The sequence below is a fragment of the Eschrichtius robustus genome, chromosome 19, assembly GCF_028021215.1.
Source record: "Eschrichtius robustus isolate mEscRob2 chromosome 19, mEscRob2.pri, whole genome shotgun sequence".
Lineage (NCBI taxonomy): Eukaryota > Metazoa > Chordata > Mammalia > Artiodactyla > Eschrichtiidae > Eschrichtius > Eschrichtius robustus.
Window position 1 is genome coordinate 7,654,660 of NC_090842.1, and position 18,186 is coordinate 7,672,845.

Consider the following 18,186-nt stretch of genomic DNA (forward strand, 5'->3'; position numbering starts at 1 on the left):
TCAACCCCCATTGTCCCATCTCCACCTGCATCAAAACTGGCAAAGCACCCCTCCCCCCCACCTACAACAGGCAATCTGGGGTATATTCTTCCAGAACTGGGTTCCTTTGCAGGGCAGGCTTTGAGCAGACTGACGCCTCAGGTACTGTAGACATAAAAGGGACCTGGCAATGATCTGGTCCAGGGTTTTATATAACAAGGAATTATGTCCTTGCCCTCCAGACAAGGAAATCCAGTGACTTAAGTCTCATTTTAGAGACAAGAAACGGAGGCTCCAGGAGGGCAGAGACTGCCAAGGTTTCCCAAGGGTGAGTGGGCACAGCCAGGACCCCTCGGAGCTGCTGGTGGAGGCCTGGGCATCGCAGGGCCGGGCTTCAGGCTCCGACAGCTCCGACTACACCCTTCCGCAGTCAGCCAACGTGGACACTGGTTTCTGGCCAAGTCTTTGTTTAAAGAAAGGGTTCCACAGCAACCTTCCCACCCCCCAAAGATAAAAAGGCTGGCAGACCGCTGGACCATAGAACCTTCTCGCTATTATGGAAGGTGGAAAGAATTTAAAACCAACTTCCAGACCTACCTGACGCTATGCTGTACGACTGAAGAGGAATATTCCATTTCTTCTTCTTTCCAGGTGACTTCAGGAGTGATTCTGGCAGACTTCATGTACGTAACTTTGACATTACTGGGAGAGTCTCTCTTTGCCCCATGTCTTCGGTGGAGATCTCTGCCTGTGACATTTTTCAGGACCCCTGGTCTTTGTAGCTTTGTAGTCTCTGGGCATGAGAGCAAGAAGAAATTACAGGGAATTCTGTTTGTCAGAGACAGAATTCTCCAACATATAACTAGACCGTTGAGGTCAGGATCCTCTATTCCTCGTAAGTCTAATTTCGTTCTCTCTTCCAAGGAAAGTAAATTTGAAACTGTCTTTTGGGGGAGTCAGAATGGGGACTTATTCTGATAAGGGATGGAAGACACCAAGGCAATGACTGTGGAGTGTGGTGAAGGAGTGTATCTTACACTGTTAGCCAGGATCCAGGGAGCTGACACCCAAACTGTTTAAGATGTGGTGTAAAAAAGATAATTTTCCACTCAGAAGTCAAGCCAAGCTGTATAGACAACGCTAATTTAGTGGGAACCACTGTAAAAATCAGAACCCATTACAATGCGTTCCCCATCAAATTGTTTTATTAGGTTAATTAAACAGCTTAAAGACGATTCATTTGTTCGGTACCCTTCTACAAAATATTTCAAGTTTTAAATGAACTTCCAATACATAAAACAAAATTACTTTACCATAGACAAATTTCAGATCAAAATACAACACTCTGTTTCTGTTTTCTTACAGTTATAAAATCCAGTCAATACAAACTACATAAAAAAGATAAAACACTTTCACTGATCCTTGGTACAAGAGAACAGCACGACTGCAGTATGTTCCCAAAGCACAAGTCCTGTGCTCGTGAAACGGGGTGACCCCGTAGTTACCCCACAATAAACCAAAGCTGGTAAACAAAGTGCGTGCTACTTAATTTTAAGAAAGTTAACATAGCCTCTTTGCATCAGTATTACTTGTAAACCATAAAGCAACTTTGTAAGAAAGGTTACTAATTCAAAATTACTTCAACTTCACTAAAATTTCATACCAGCAACGGAATAGAAAACTACTCCACAGAACAAATGAATACACTTGTACCACAGGATGTTTGAGACGTGACGTTTCAATGAAATCACATTAGCACAATTTCTCTGCTATCCTACTGAATTCGGGGAGGATAATTCTACAAGTTGCAACGTCCCAGTACTTGAAATATTTTGAACTTTCCATAGCATGTCTTTTGTCTAGCTTATGTATATTTCATTGCAAATCTCTGGTTTTTTCAGTAGTAGGTCTTTCTTTAAAGATCGAGATACCTCATCTGAACACACGTAACCCTCATTTGAATACACGTCTAAGTAGACTGACTACTCAACTTGGAATCTTACCAGATAATAAAAGCTGCAGGATTTAAATTAAAAACTCTTCTGTATGTACCATGTCAGAAAATATAGATATGTTAATTAAACAAAGACTTGCGTTTAAGAGGATGAATTTTGATATGGTATTTTGGGAATCTGGTATTCATGGACTTGGCTTTATGGTATTAAAAGCATCAAAATGACAAAACAAGAGTGTGCTGAAAACTGGTTCTTGACAAGGGCGACTGCCACATATGGCGGCTGGTGCCGCACAGGCAACCAGGCAACAGGAGTGTCGCTGGTTGTTCTGCCGGACCAGGGCCCACTGTGAAGATCAGCCCTGAGTCTGGGAAAGTCAAACTGAATTTATGGCCCTGTTTCAAGGAGTTCCCTTGGTAGTCTTCTCTCACAGCGGAAGACTGGGATCGGTGAGAGAAAACGAATGAATCTACACGTTTTAGAATGAGTGATGGATGGACCCCATTCACAGATAGGTACGAGCGTCTCTGTCACCAGGAACATACAGTGTGAAAATGAAGTCTGCCAGAGCCTGCTTGAGGTACTTCTACAATAGTTTCTGATGAGGATGGGAGGGAAGGGGTGGAGGAGGGAGGTGCTTTTGTTAAATCCACTCATCACTCCCAGCTCTGCTGATGCAAGTGCAGAACGGGCCGCGACAGGTGTTCAAAAAGTTCTGCCGAAAATATGATTATTTTTTCATGGTCGTCACAATTCACAAGTGGTATGACTGAACACAAAACAAGTATCGCTATGTCACTGGCGACTTGAAGGGGTACAGGAATGAGGAACCAAACAAAGGCTGTGTTACAGATGAGTCAAAATGAAAAGAATCCCATCAGCAGAAAAAGCCACTGATATTTAATGAAGCAAGTGTTGCTAAAGCGCCTGTGCTTTTCTCAACTAAAGGCCACTTGAGACATTTCCCACCATAAAATCATCTACCCCATGGAACCTGGCTGATCTCTGTTTTCACGTAAAACTTGAATTTTGAGGTCCCCTGAAGGAAAACAAAGCTGTAAACCCACTGACACTGAAGGTTTGTTTTTAAGCTGATGATACACACCCTTTTGCCCCACGTACCAGATCCTACGTAATTTTACACAGAGCATAGAGTCCAATTCAATGAGCATATGCTTAGATTAACAAGAATCCATTTACTTTCTGGAGTGTTTTCTGAAGCAAAAATTCCTTTTGAAAAAAATACGTAAAGATGGTCTCTCTCTTACTGTAAATGAGGAATTCTAATTTCCGATCTTATTCACAATTTGGAGTGCAGTGTGTTTTTAATCAGAGCTAAATAAGAGGAAAGGACGAGGCGGAGCCCGCACGGCGCCTGGCAGCTGGGTGCTGGCATCTGGGGTCCCTGCTCCTGGCTCAGACAGGAGCCCTAAGAACCTCCGGGGCAGGTGTGGAAGGTGAGGCTGCCCAGGGCCCCAGGGAGGCTGTTCCAGTCTAGCTGCTTAAGGAGCCGCAGAGATGCACTTGGCCATGCCTGGGCGGGAGGCTCTGGGCCCCGCCGGTTCTCAGTGCGAGGAGCAGAGTAGCGCAGACTCTGGGAGCTGCCCGGCCTGGGCGACCGCTCTGGCTCTCTGGCGGCCGAAAGTGCTGGTCACAGAGGCCAGGTGAGGGCTCCCGGAAGCATGCTTTTTCAACACGTGTTTTTAGGTTAACAGTCTGGGGAACCAGAAGCGCGCCCCTCCCTCTTTTGGATACATAATTCAAGCAGTTAAAAAACCAGACTGGGAGAGGCCACGGGATGAGATCAGAGGGCAGGTGAGGATGCGATTGCCAAGAAAAGTAGGTAAATAAGGGTACGCTTCAGAACGCAACCAAAATACCTCCTCCCATCTTGACTAAAGTTCCTCAACCGCCCAGAAAGAAGTGCCAACTGCAGGAAGGGCCTATGTTCTGGGAGATCCCACCCGCAGTCTGTGCGGGCACAATGGGACATGGGGAGGAAAGTGAACACTGGTTCAAACAAACGGTTACCCATGAGTGAAGACGACCGAGGGGATGGGGAGAAGGCACACACCCGGAGAACAACGCGGAGAGCTCCCTCCCTCGGACCTGGACCTGGACTTGCGTGCCCGCCCCAGCCTCTGCTCAGTCCCTGGGCTTTGGGGCAGGTGGGGTCGGGAGGAGACACAGAGGGGGAGTGGCGCCCCTGCAGCCCCGTCAACCGGGAGGAAGACTGCAGGGGCTTTCATAGGAGAGCGAGGGACAGAACCCGAGAGGAAGCAGGTCCTCTGGAAACGCTTCTCCAGGGATGACGAAGTAACCCATCAGCGAGGTGGCCGTTCCTGGAGCTGGGAGGGGCTGGGAGAGGTCAGCCGACCCAACTCCCCCCGCCCCCGTGCACGGTGCCCTCCACGGCGTCCCAGGCCCCGCTTAAAAGAGTCCGATTTTTACTTATCAGCTTTCTTAAGTCTGCGGAGGTACTGAGGGATTTAGAACAAAGAGTATATAAACAGCAAGAACCACTGTAGTTAACAGTACGGTTTTAGGGAAATCTCTAGAAGTACGTCTATTTCTGAAGGTTCCGCTGAAGCTGGCTGTAGCCGTGGGCCGGTGGCCGCAATCAGGAGACGGTGAGCGGGCAGAGAGGACGGAGGGGAGGGAGGCGGGGAGAGAGAACACATCAGGAGGAACAAAGGCCCTTCTCCTCAAAAACAATGTGAAAGCTAAAATACAAATGTTATTTCCCGCCCCCCCCCCTCCTTTTTTACTAAACTGTTCACAGAACCTCTTGTCTGCAAGGAGCTTTGGAGCCTGTGACAATATCCTGTCACCGTGCAAGACTCCCGTGGCTGACACTGTCACACCCGCTAGTCCCAGCTGCAGGGGGGCATCCTTGGGGTGATTCTCAGAGCTGAGCGCTCAGAACCACAGGAGGCACCCATTTCATCACGAGGCAATTCCAGAAAGTTCTAAGAGCGACAGAAACATTCTGCCTCTATAGTTTCTGCCTCTCGGCTTGAGCAAGGCGCTCTGGGGCACGCACACCTGCTCCTTCTAAAGCTCCCCCAGCAGGCCAGAACCTGAGGCCTCCAGAGAGCCCACCACCGCGGCTGTCATCCCCGGGTCGGCCTCCCAGGCGCTGGTGCTCAGAGCCGGCAGCTCAGTGCAGTTCCCAGGGCCCATCAATGCATCACATGGACGGAACAGACTTCCTCTTCGGGCTACCAGCCCCCCCACACAGACAAGGGCACTATTTTTTTAAACAGTTGGCTTATGTTCAAATTATCAATGATTTCCCCACACACATTTTTTTCTTTCCCTTTCAATTGGGAACTATCTTCTCTGAACCTAGACATAAGACTATATTTAGCCATGTTATCAGACTGTAAAAAAAGCACTGCAGACCCTAACACCCAACACTTTCCTCCGCCGTCTATAGTTTTATACAAGTTACTAGTGAAAACGTTAAAAACGCATACTGCTAGATTACCCCCATCCGTGCTGACACAAGGGCCCGTTCCTATCAACACTGCCTGGGTATTTCTCAGCCCTTTTAAACCTATTTCTACTTCCTTTTCTCAATCACAAAAATATCAAGAATGACTTTATCAAATGTCTTACTGAAGTCAAGATAAGCTGGGTATATCACGTACCACTAAATTCACCAGTCTGTAATCTGAACTGGAAAGGAAGTGATTTTATAAAAGGATTAAGTAGCTCACTTTTGGTATCACTTTGTTAAATAACCCTTCTTTACCTGAAGGTACAGAAGTTCTACACACACACACACACACACACACACACGTAACACAAAGTTTGTTTGTTTGTTTTTAGGTTCCACATAACATCCAAGTTCAGAAAACATGGATAGTTCAGGTATGCTGATCTCAAACAGAGATCTAGAAAACAACCAGTTTATTGGACTAATATAGACTACTACCTTTAATATTTTAGGAAAACAGAAAAATTCAACTTCAGGAAAGAGTTTTAAATATAATTAGAGTACTTCATTAGGCAAACCCTGAAATAAGGGATATTTATAACCACTCTAAATATTCTAAACACATATTTTGGGGTGTTTCCGCTGTCTAGAGTTACCTCGAATTGAGGTCTTAGAGAAGTAGGAGGAGAACGGAGTCATGGACCCAGAAAATAAACAATTTTGGAAGTGCAAATATGCATTTACTTGTGTATTGTGGTGGCAGACGTGAGAATGAAGAAAGCACTAAGGGTGGGGACACTGAGCGAAGGGCGAGAGCTGAGACCACGAGTGACTAGAGGCTGAGACGGGCGGCAATGGCAGCTGAGATCCCAACCACCCCATCTGTGTGCAAGACACCAAGTTCTCACCGTCCTTACCCCACTGATTCCTCACAGCAACCCTAGCAGGTAAACACCCATCATCTCTTTCTACAGGGTAAAGGGCTTCAAAGCTCACGAAGCAGCCAGCGGCCAGCATCTCCAAACCCACGTGCACCCGGCCCTGAAGCCCACGCATGCTCACAACCATTGGGTTCACTTGGGACAGTACAGAGGATGTTTACAGATATTTTCCTCAAAACAATTACAATACAAAAGCTTGGGGCTTTAGATGGGTGAACCTTGGTTCTCTTGGAAACCACCTAAGGGAATGCCTCATGGCCGACGGCTAGATCCACCCGAGGAGAACTTTGCCAGAATACTGCTGTCAGGAGCAAGCCCTTTAGTCTAAAAAGCACAAGCACATCCACTAAGTCTTAATGCACAGGGACAGTTAAGGTTTTAGATCTCACCTGGTATGTAAGTTATTCCTAGTATGCTAGGTTTTTAGGAATGGGCATAACTCTTTTTGTACTGGGTACAAAAGGGTACTGGGTAATTCCTATAAGAAATCACCCCCGGAAGGGAAGGTCTGTCTACGAGAAGTGATGGGCCCCGCACCTCCCCCTAACTCACCAGCCAGGTAGGCTGACACATGCTGGCGAGGACAGCACCCACACGTGCCCTGTGCAGATGGTGCGTAGGGGAGGAAGCTGGGGACATTCCACTGACACACAAAACAAACCCGATCACTCGTGATTTTAAGTGTAATGCAGTTCTGTGTTGTTTGGTCAACTCAACCCTGCACTTTCAGAGTTTCATTTTAAAACCCCAGGTTATCAGAACTAAAAGAGAAGAGGAACTTCTTGATGCACCCTATACTTTCATCAAAATTAAGATTCTTGGGAAACAAATTCATGAAACTACACTTAACAGACCCTTAAACTGCTCCCAATAGCACCTTACAGAATATGAAGAACAGTAGCCCCAAGCATCCAAATCCCAAACACCGGGTCAAATTACAGACAGACAAGATTTCCTGTCTGATCTGAATGACGATGGCAATGAAGCCCTCTATTTTACACAGCAGTGGTGTTTAAATATACTACTTTTCTACATTATGAAAACATAGCCTTGTAAAGACTCTTTAAAGTTCAAGTTGAGTTTCAAGTAATCACTTTGCAGCAGCTCTAGGAGAATTACTGTTCCTCCTGATTAAAAGTGCCTATTAAAAAAAAAAAAGCAGTAAAATGGAAACTACGCCTTAGAGAATTGTATTCCTCAAGGCCACTTACTGCTTGTTTCCAGGCTTTTGTTAAAGGACAGAATGTGTTGAATTCTTCTAAACTGGCAGGGGATCAAGCACAACACTACATAATGAGGTAGCCGAGAACAGCGTCTTTCCTATAAACACGAAGAACAAGGGAATAAGTGCATGTGTAATTCTCATCCGATTAAACAGGAAACATGATAAAGCAAACTGTGAACCAAATTCCTCGGTTTAACTTGAAAAAATTTAACCCAAGGTTCTAAGGTACACCTTGTGTGTAATTGATGAGTGAGAGGAATAAAAATAAGGTACTTAAAAAGCTGTACTGACATGCTAAAAATAAAGTTCTAACAAATATAATTCACCAACCAGAAAGAAAGATGAACCTACAGCCACTCGGGATCTGAATTATTTGAAGTGGCCATTCATTTACTTGGGTCAGAGGAAGTGGCTAAGCTTTCTCCACGTCATCTTACGCAATGTGTACCCACACTTCGTGGGCTGTCACCCCCTCCTACCTGCACCTTCTCTAATTCAGATCACAGTGATTTAAGAGTTTACAACACCTTTGTTGGGCCATGAGGACGTCAATATCAAAAAAAAAAAAAAAAAAAAAATTATAATTAGCCTAAATTTCAGGTGAGTAGCAATTTTAAAAGATTAGTTTTAATCTCAACATGAAAAAGAGAAGGCAATAGACATTTCTCACTAGATAATTATGCAATGTTATTAGATATTTGATTTCATAAGAAAGGGAAGGAGTTTAAAAAAATCCATTCGCTTAGAGAACTTCAATGATAGAATTGAAAAAGAACTAACTTTCCTAATCAGTATGCATCAGTCCAAAGAATATAGAGTTACATCTGAGCTTCTCACACGTCACATACTGCAGAGACCAAGTTGAGATATGTTTAAAATTAAAATAATAGAATTACCTCTGAAAAAAAATTACAAAAAATTTAGAATTTTTACTAGCTGCTTTGCCAAAAAATAGAGGAAGTCTCCAGTTCAACACCAGGAGGACTCAGCTGCCAGCAGGCAGGATTAACTCACCTGAGTTCACGTTCCCCTCAAATGTGGGCAAGTGGGGCATTCCTCACCCTTGTACCATAAACTTCCATCAACCAGCTCTAGGGAATACTTCAGGGATTACTAGAAAGCTAGCAAAATGCTTTCCTCCACATTCTAAGACACAGTATCTTTTCCCTTACTGATTACATGTGGTAAGAAAGGGAAGGATAAATGAAGCTTCAGCTTTTACAAGTAAAAACAGCTTCTCTCTCAAACACAAACGCTTATGACTTCTGTTCTTACAACTTTAGTAAATTCTTAAATTTCCCACAGCTAAATGACAAAGAAAACCAAAGATCTTTTAGTTTATATTTGTGCAACTTGCAAAGGATATGTTTGGGGGTTTAAGTTATACCATAAATGGTTATTATATGATTAAAAATACTTGTATGCCTAAAAAATTAAGTGATATTCTAATACACTGAACAGTGAAATTGATAATCCAAAGACCAGATTCCACCTTTTGGCTTCTACTCACATCTGAAGCGGGGAATGAAGCTGTATCCACTGGGCCTCAAAGGCTGCTTTCTGTCCAATGGCGAGCACTGCACCCATCACAGAGACGTGAGGATCAAAGCAGTACGTTCTGGAAAAGATTTTGAGCCCCATATAAAAAGCAGTGAACAAAACCCAACATTAGATGTGGTAAACATTATTGGGTGTGCTGAGTACAGGGTCTCAGAAATCCTCCAGAACATATGGAGACCACAGAGCTGTGCGTCACATATAAGTCAGGCACTTTGCATTTTTTATTCTGTACTGGTTTCCCACTCTGTATTATGAGGCCGACCTATCTGTGTGCAAAGTTTCTCATTTAAAAGCAAGTCCCTTTCAATCCTGCGAAGAACGTCACCTGGATCACAAGGACACTGTATTCATTGGTCATTTATTGACTACCTACTGTGTGCCAAGCACTAGGATTAGCAGAAGACTAAAGTAGGGTTCCTGCCCACAAGGAGTTTACAGTCTAGAGGGAGGGCAGGACTTCATCTGCCTCACTGTGAAGCTCCCCAGAAACCCAAGCAGAATTCTGAGTCGGTGCTCAATCGACACTGTTGATGAAACCCAGGGCGGGCTTTTCTGTGCCGGCTGGAGTCTCTCCTCTCACGGCTCCAGGGGCAGCCGCTGAACCAGAGCAGCCTCACCCTTCCCTTCCCTTCCACGGGGTGCTCTGTACAGGGGTTCCAGCACCTTCAAAACTGACGTGGTGAAAGTGCCACCTCATTCTTTCCCCGGATAATCACATGTCTTCATCTGACCACAGGCAGCCTCCTCTTGAATCAAGAAAGCCAACATTCTGGAAGGTAATGCTGCAGTGTTTTTAATGCTCCTCGGAAAACTTTTGGAGATCCCTGGTTTGGTGCAATGAAGCAGGAACACACCAAACGGAACCCCAAAGGACCTAAGCAGCTAACACATTTCTCTAAAAACCTAACTTGCTACCCTGAGTAACTGCAGTGCCACAGCAAAGGAGCCCTGTCTTTACCACATCAATATAAACGATGTATCTCCCATGCATTGCCTAGGGAACTCCTCACTCATAAATGACAAAATGGCACTTCCAAAGCATCACCGAAGAAAGTGCCATCATTAACGTGGTAGTGAAAGATAACAGAACACTTCAAGACAAACAATATGCCTTCCAACATCCCCCAAATACTCTTTTTTGGTGGTTGCACAATTTGAAAAAAGCCTACCGTCAGCTATCAACACCTCATAGTAGTAAAAGAACTGATGAATTTAGAAATTTCTTAGGCCAAATCTTTATAACATAGCAACTATAAGTTGGTAAACACTAACACTGCTTTTAATATGCTAAAGAAAAGAAATGCAAACGCCCAGTAAAACTTACTACAAACTACAAATACATCAATATATACACTCAACATGAGTTTAACACAGTAGTATAAACCGAAGGACCACAGGCTCAAGAATTTATCTGAAGCACCAGGAGACAATAATATATGTAGTTTGGAACGACAATTCCAAAGGTAAACATATACAAACAGACTTACCTAGTCACATCACACACATACACGCACTCTCTCACACTTTTACATCTCACAGGATATAAGCACTATCACAAAAAAATTTAAAACTTCATTTTAAATTAAACACTTAAATCTTTGAAAAAAAATCTGTATTTGGATGTGTTAAACAAAGAAACAAACAAACCTACTTTAGACCGTAGCCTAGAAGAAATCCTTTAAATTACTCTTAAGCTGAGACAACTTTCCTTCTGTTGGCGGATAATGAAAATAAATTGCACTTCCCCCAAAGATACTGTATTTAAAATTTTAAGATCTATCTTTCGCCACTAATTTCCAACACACACCTGATAAAAGTGCCTAATGGATAAAGAAGTATCAAAAATTTACCAAGAAAGGATATTTCAAGGCATAAATGGATGGTTAAAACACAAACCTGTGTGAAATGAGTTAAAAATTTTTTCACGATACTAAAGTAACCGTAATTTACAAAAAAGTCATGATTAATTTTGGAACATAATAAAATTAAATACATCCCTACACTTCAATGTAATATTTTTATATTTATATATAGTAAAATAACAGTTTGGCACTTAGCAGCTTTTCTTGTTTATTGCATCCCATATTATGTGGCAAATTTAATTTAAAAAAAGTTACCTAATTTCTGCAGCTACAGTGCCAATGAACTAAATTAAAAAAAACTACTTTTATAAAATGAATTGACCAAGTCATGCAGGCACTGATAATATTGCAACAGGGACCCATTCACTCCTAAACAATGAACTGTCTCCTTGGAGAGGCCTGGCGTAGCCTGGGAAGGACTTTAAATTTCAGTAATTAAAGAAAAGAGAATTGCTGACTGTCATGGCTTTAATAGGACCATCAGTTACCACTTTAATGTATCTCAGCTGTGGCTTCTGAAGGCCAAGGTTCTGTTCTGTATGGGACATTTTACCAAAGAAAATCCACTTTTTCAGAAATTTATTTCCTCTAAAACTAACATCTAGTTGTACAAAGAAAGTTTTCTTTCTTTGCAGTGGCCATGCAGTTTGCTTTGATTAAAAGACATCCAAGGTATCCTGGGGAAAGCGTGCAGACAACAGCTGACTGGTACACGGTACAAAGCAAAGAGGCTGGCTTTGACTTACGTGTCAAATCTGACTGTTATGTGAATGGCTGGCAAATCTGGCCCAGTGCCTCTGATAGAGAAGAGGAAAACCCTGTACCTCCTTTTACCCATGTCTCTGCCAGGATGGAGAGTTAATGCGCACACACAACATTCTTTAGAATTCCCACAGACAAGGCTGCTCAGTGACTTTTCTAGCACTGGATTGACTTCTACTGTTCCTGGGTGGGAAAAGACAAGTGATGTTTCATATGCATGGGAAAAGCATACAGACATTCCAGGAAGGAAGTTTCTAGGAGAAATTTCTATTCTCAAATTTATAACCAAAGGATACACTTATACATTTATTAATCATTAAGACTAAATGCTGCTTCTTATAGCCATATACTAAGGGGGGTGGGGGGAAGCTGTAGAAAACAATTAGAAATGAAGAGCTCTTTATTAAATTGATTAGAAATTTGATATTGCATAAAATTCAAATGATGAAGTCATCAAGCACTTTGAACTCCTTGGTTTCACACTAAGGTGGTATAATTCGAATGGAAAACAAAATATCTTACAAGGTAAGTGCCACTAATGACAGACTTTTTCTCCCTTGGGGAGTGGGGTTATGTGGGTCGACATGGGAGTGAGAGGGAGAGAAGGAGGAAAGGATTAATTTGCTCTAAACGAACAGAATGAAATTAAGTTGAGGTAGTTTACTCTACCAGCCAACCTTTACTTGTAATGTAATTTGTCTGAAACTCGTACTAGTGAACGGCGTTGAGAAAATTCTGCTACAAAGACTAGATTCTAAACACGGATTTGCATTCCAAGACACGTTTTCAAATCCTAGACAGTAGTAGACAAGACTTCGTGTGCTTTCAGACAGATTACTTTTAAAAGTTTTTGATCCCTATATATTTTCTCTGGACTTCTTTTTTTTTTTTTTTGGTCATAGCAGACCTTTATTATTTGTCCGGCTCAGGTCCTTCTTTTACAAAATCTCCTACTCACTAACATCCTCGTATTTATAAAACAGTTCTGGTTAGTTGGAAAGGAAGACTGGCACTGCATGAGATCCTTCACAACCCCAGAAATGACGGCATGACACATCTTCATCTGAATTAACACAGAAGTCAGCAACTTCCTTTAAATTCACAGGAAGGCTGCCACCTGACTCCTTAATTTATTGACTCTTTTGGATTACTAAGATAGAATGTCATAAAAGAGAAATTTTATCTTAGTTTCCATTCATCATAATTTAGTTTAAAAAAGATTCTTAGGACAGAGAACTAGTAGTAAGTGGAGACTAACTGGCATTGAGTCCAATCTAACATTTTAGGCACAAACCTTAAATTGCTGGGCAGAGTTAGGCATAATATCTCCTTCCAAGTGCAGTGGAAAAGCAATCCCGGTATGTTTGGATATGTTGATATATGCATGTTTGCTCGTTTGTTAACCAAAGCCAGGTACTCGAACACAGCGGTCAGCCAGACGTGAGCTCCCCGCGGGGAACATGCACCTTGGTGCTGTAACTTCCTGATTTTACATGACACGGATTCCCACTTCCCTTTTCCTCTGACACTGACTAGCCCGGTTGGTCTAGGGGCACATCTCCTGGAGGAACTGACTCCTCCTCGTTTTTTTTTCAGCAGTTACGTGTTCTCCCGAACAAGAGCTGGAAGCCCAGGCTTCTAAGCATTACAAAACCACTCGCGTTACCGCACAGAGGCCGGCGCAGAGCAAGGGTCGCCTGCCATCTCTGTCCCCTCGCAGAGCGCCGCGTCCCGGCGCGCTTGGTCAGGAGCTCCGCTTCCGCGCCGCGGCCCCGTCAAGGTGAGTGAACGCGGATGCGGAACAAGCCCTGCTGAAGCTGCAGGCGGAAAAGCTTGCAATTCGCAATACGTAAGGCTGCACACCCGGTGCGGCGGAGGTCGGAGGGGAGGAGGGGCTTGGTGTGGTGCCAGGTTCCCGTGCTCCTTTTGAACTCGCGCACGTAGTCGTAATTGGTACCTGCGCCGTGAGAATAAGCAGAGGTGACACACCGTGCCTCGGAATCACCGGGAAACAGTTCCGACAAGATCACTGTAACATTCTGACCTGTATCAAGATCTCCGATGACATAGATACTGGCTCCTATGGGGACAGCTCCGTACACAAAAGAGGAACTGGCGGGGATGCATAAATTCTGGTCATTAAGATAGATCCACCTGAGGACAAACAGAGGGACAGAATGACAGAATGAAGGAGGTCAAAGGGTGTCCACGACATCTCAGCAGACCGAGATGACAAAACTCAGTGAGCCACCTACAGTACAAGGCATGACACCCACACTCCTCTTCTGGTGAAACACTCATTTCCTTCCTGTCACTGAAGACTTAGTTGTGTCTGTTCCAGAACGTCGCATATAATGAATCATATAGAGCGCACTGTTCAGTCCGCTTCCTTCACTCAGCACGGTGTGAAGGAGATTCATCTGTGCTGTGGCTTCATTGTTATCTCATTTCTTGTTATCTTAAGCAGGATTCCATTACATGGTACAGCAGAATTTGTTACCCATTCACCTGTTCAGGTTCATTTGGGCAGCCTCCAGTGTCTGGCTATTGTGAGTGAAGCTATTTTGGAATTGAGAGAGCAAAGCTCTTTTGTGGGCTTACGTCATGGAATTGCTTGGTTATACGGTTAAAGGTATATTTCCTTTGATAAGAAAACACCACACTGTTTTCCAAGGTGTTGTGCCATTTTGCATTCCAACGAGCAACATGTGAAAACTCCAACTGCTCGGCATTACTGCCAGTTCGGGTACCGTCGGTCTTTTTCATTTTAGCCATATGAGTGGTGTGCTTTTCCCTGAAGACCAATGGTGCTAACCATCTCTGCATGTGCTTACTGGACACTTTATGTATCTGCTTTTGTGAAATTTCTGCTCAAAGATCTGCTCATTTTTCAGATTGGCTTTTCTGTCTTCTTATTAAATTTTAAGATTCTTTTTATTTTATGGATACAAGTCCTTTGTTGGATACATGTATCACAAATCTTTTTCCCAGCATGTAGACTGTCTTTTCATTATCTTAATGGGGACTTTTGAGAACAGAGGTTTTTTAATTTTGATGAATTCCAGTTTATCATTTTTTTTCTTTTTATAGTTCATGTTTTCTATGTCCTCCTAGGAAATCTTTGCCTACTCCAAGGTTGCAAAGGTTTTTTAAATGAAAATTTCTGGAAATTTTATTGTTTCAGTTTTTACACTTAGGTCTTATGATACATTTCAAGTTAACTTTTGTGTATGGTATGAGGTATAAGAGTCAAGTCCTTTTTCTCCCCCATACAGATACCTAGTTGTTCCAGCATCACTTGCTGAAAAGACGTTTCTTTCCCCACTAAATTGCTTGGTACTTCCGTTGAAAATCAATTTAATAGCCACTAAAAGGAGCCAGGGCTCCATGAAGAAGTGGCTGACTCCACAGAAGAGGCTGAAAATACAAGATGAGCCTGGATCATCTTGTGCTGCCACATAGGAAGAGCTTAAAAAAGGATGAGTTGTGTCAGAAGGACAGCGGAGCTGATATGCAGTAGCTCCCAGTGGCCACGGTGGGAACAACTGGAGCAACACAATAAATAATGACAGTCCTGGACAGACAACTCATAGAATAAATATCCGTAAGTCCATACTGACAAAAACAAATGACTCAATACATTAAAAAAAAAAAATAGGGAGAAGGGGCAGGTCTTCTTTACAGAATTCCAGCTGACAAAGGTAGAAGGAATGAGGGAAGCAGAAAATTCACCATTAGGCAAACAGCACAGTAATAACTACTGCAAGGCCAGTCCACCAATGATGCTAAATTAGTGGTGAAAGTTTAAGGAGAAACAGTATATTCCCATATTCTCAAATTCTCTCTTCCAAGATACTCATTAATTACAAAGGGAGAAATAGTGACTTTACAATGGGGAAACCCAGAAGATGCCACCTTAACCAAGTCGTCAAGATTAGCACCACCAGCAATGAGACATTATCGACGTCATGCTCCCCCGACGCCGGGCTGAGAAGGGCCCAGCAGCACTTCTGTGGGAGTCCTGGCCCAAACGTCCAACCTCAGCCTCCTCACGAGACGTCATGAGACAAACCCACATGAAGAGACATCCTAGTAAAAAACTGACCAGTAACCTTCAAGGGTGTCAAGGTCATGAAGGACGAGGAAAGACTGAGGAACCGTCACAGATTAAAGGAGACCGAAGAAACTCAACAACTGAAAGCCATGTCAGGTCCTGGATCGGATCCCGGAGCAGGGAGAAAAAGATATTAGCGGGCAAGCTGGTGAAATCTGAATAAAGTCTGTAGTTGACTTAATAATACTGTACCTATGTGAGTATCCTGGTTTTGACATCTGTACTATGGTATGTAAGATGTTAACATTAGGAGAAGCTGGGTGAAGCTGGGAGAAGCTTTTGGGAACTCTGACTATTTTTGCCACTTTGCTACAAGTCTAAAATTATTCCAAAATAAAAGGGTTTTTTTGCTTTAAAACAAAAACGAAAACAAATGACTCTGCCCTGTAGTAATGTTTACTTAAGGTAATCTGACCAAACAATTTCCCTTTAATAGCTAAAGGCATAGCCAGGTCAGAGCAGACCTCAGTCAGATCTTGGAAATGTATCTAAACCCTTCAGAACTACCAGTGTCTGGGCCTCCACTCACCATCAGAGCACTAAGATGCCCTGGCACTGTTCCCGTGTGTCTAACCTTATGCCATCAAGTGTCCAAGAAGCCACTGGCTAAGGTCTACAGCATCTTGATGTTAAATACAAATGTAAAATTATTTCACTAAGAACAGCACTTTTATTTCAATGAGCACTCTTCCCAGACTGTTATATAAAGCAGTAGCTTCCATATTTTTAATCCCAAGAAACCCAGAAGCAGAACGATTTGTCCAAGATAATGGAACAACTCAGAAGCAAAGCTGCTGTAAAGCTGCCATATTCCTGAGTACCTTTACCTAACATCCGATTCCTCGAACAACTGAAAGTTAATTGGAATCAAGCAGTTTGCTGGGACTGGGAGTTCAGTTTGGCCCCTGCCTCCGAGATGCCTCTAATAAATAGGAAAAGGGAAACATCTAAGAGCTCTCACTGCAAAGTGAAAATGGGGACCCGAACAGGCCTTTGAAAGAAAAAGTTTGAAAAATGTCAAATACAGTAACTGGTTTGTTCATATTTTATGTCTTCAAGGCTAAACATAAATAACTAAACCTCGACATTTAAATTCTTCCCAGGTCCTGAATCACACAAAGCTGATGAGTATCCCCCTGCCCTGTCTGCAGCTGAGCCACTCCCAGGATGACCCTGTTGGAGAGGCATACAACCCTTCCAGCAAGTCCATCAACAGGGCCACAGGCACGCCCACAAGGTAGCTGGCACTTCTTCTGAATTAAGGCATACGCGACTAGATTATCTACTGAAAGAACACATCAGAATACAAGGGCATTTCTCAGTAATTTTGTAGAGTTGAGAATTCAACATAATTCTGGAATAATTCAACAAAGCTGAAGAAATTGGTCTATGTAGACTGTCTACCAAATTTGGTCCAAAGCAGATCAGTGATTCAGAGTTCCTGGGTTTCAGAAAAATAATCCTATGTGATCTATTTTATATAATGCTGAGGCTTCAAAGTACATAAAATATGAGAATTTAATTGGATCATATATTTATCTGCTGCTTTTAAAAATGGTATAAATGGCATGTAGTTCTGCATTTCTTTCTCTTCCATTTATCACCTGGTTGACCTTGGACGACTGAGCTAACCCAGTCTCTCTTTCGTCATTTGTAAGGTGGGGACGCCATCACCAAGCTCAGGTGTCTGCTGTGAGGATGAAATGGAACAGCCAACGTAAAGTACTTTGCACAGTGTCTAGTACATAGCAGGCATCGTGAAGTAGCAGTAATTTTTTTTTTGTAATAGACAAGGCAATATTATGCCTTTATTACACTGTTCTCAAACGTGGGCTCCTCAGGACTTGGAGGCTACAATGATGTGTCCTCTGGTAACTCAGAATTAAGAATCCCCCCTCCCTCAAAGGAAACTTTAAAATGGGGCAAGCTTCAGAGAGAGCCGAGTAGGAGGGGTAAGACAGGCAAGGAGAGAAGGTGGGAAGGAGAGAAGGTGGGAAGGAGAGAGGGAGGGGAGAGGGAGCTTCAGTGAGGGCTCAGCTGAGCCTCCCACAAGAAGCAGCCACGAACTCTAGACAGACAAAATACAGAAGTCAGACTGCGTGAGGGCTCTGGAGACTGAGCAGAAGCAGGCAGATTTGGGAAAGAAGTTGAAAGTTGAACAAGCACCCACATGGAATGAGTTTCCAGTTCCTTGGTAGCTCCGTCTGAAGGCAGCCTGGGGCTGGCAGCTCTGGGGAACAAAAGCCCTAGAGAAAACCCTGCCGTCTTTCTGGCCACCGGAATCAGGGGAGAGCATCTTGGGGCAACAAGGATCACTGAAGTATGCGGGGGTCTCAGAAAGATGGG

At 43.3% G+C, this 18,186-nt stretch overlaps 1 protein-coding gene across 4 annotated transcripts in view; it reads right to left on the bottom strand.

The window, feature by feature from the left end:
* Nucleotides 1–277: 277 nt before the first annotated feature.
* Nucleotides 278–18,186, bottom strand: part of GAN (gigaxonin) — a 60,940-nt gene continuing 43,031 nt past the window's right edge. Inside the window, exons 10-11 of one of the 4 annotated variants that reach the window (XM_068527762.1) lie at nucleotides 9,053–9,160; nucleotides 1,204–7,637 (exon numbers count right to left, since the gene is read on the bottom strand). In XM_068527762.1, the coding sequence (XP_068383863.1) occupies nucleotides 7,604–7,637; nucleotides 9,053–9,160 (142 nt within the window). In that variant the 3' untranslated portion in view covers nucleotides 1,204–7,603. Of the gene's footprint in view, nucleotides 773–1,203; nucleotides 7,638–8,918; nucleotides 9,161–11,105; nucleotides 13,684–13,770; nucleotides 13,881–18,186 lie in introns of those variants that run through there. The other 3 variants (XM_068527761.1, XM_068527764.1, XM_068527763.1) reach the window with 3 other exon arrangements.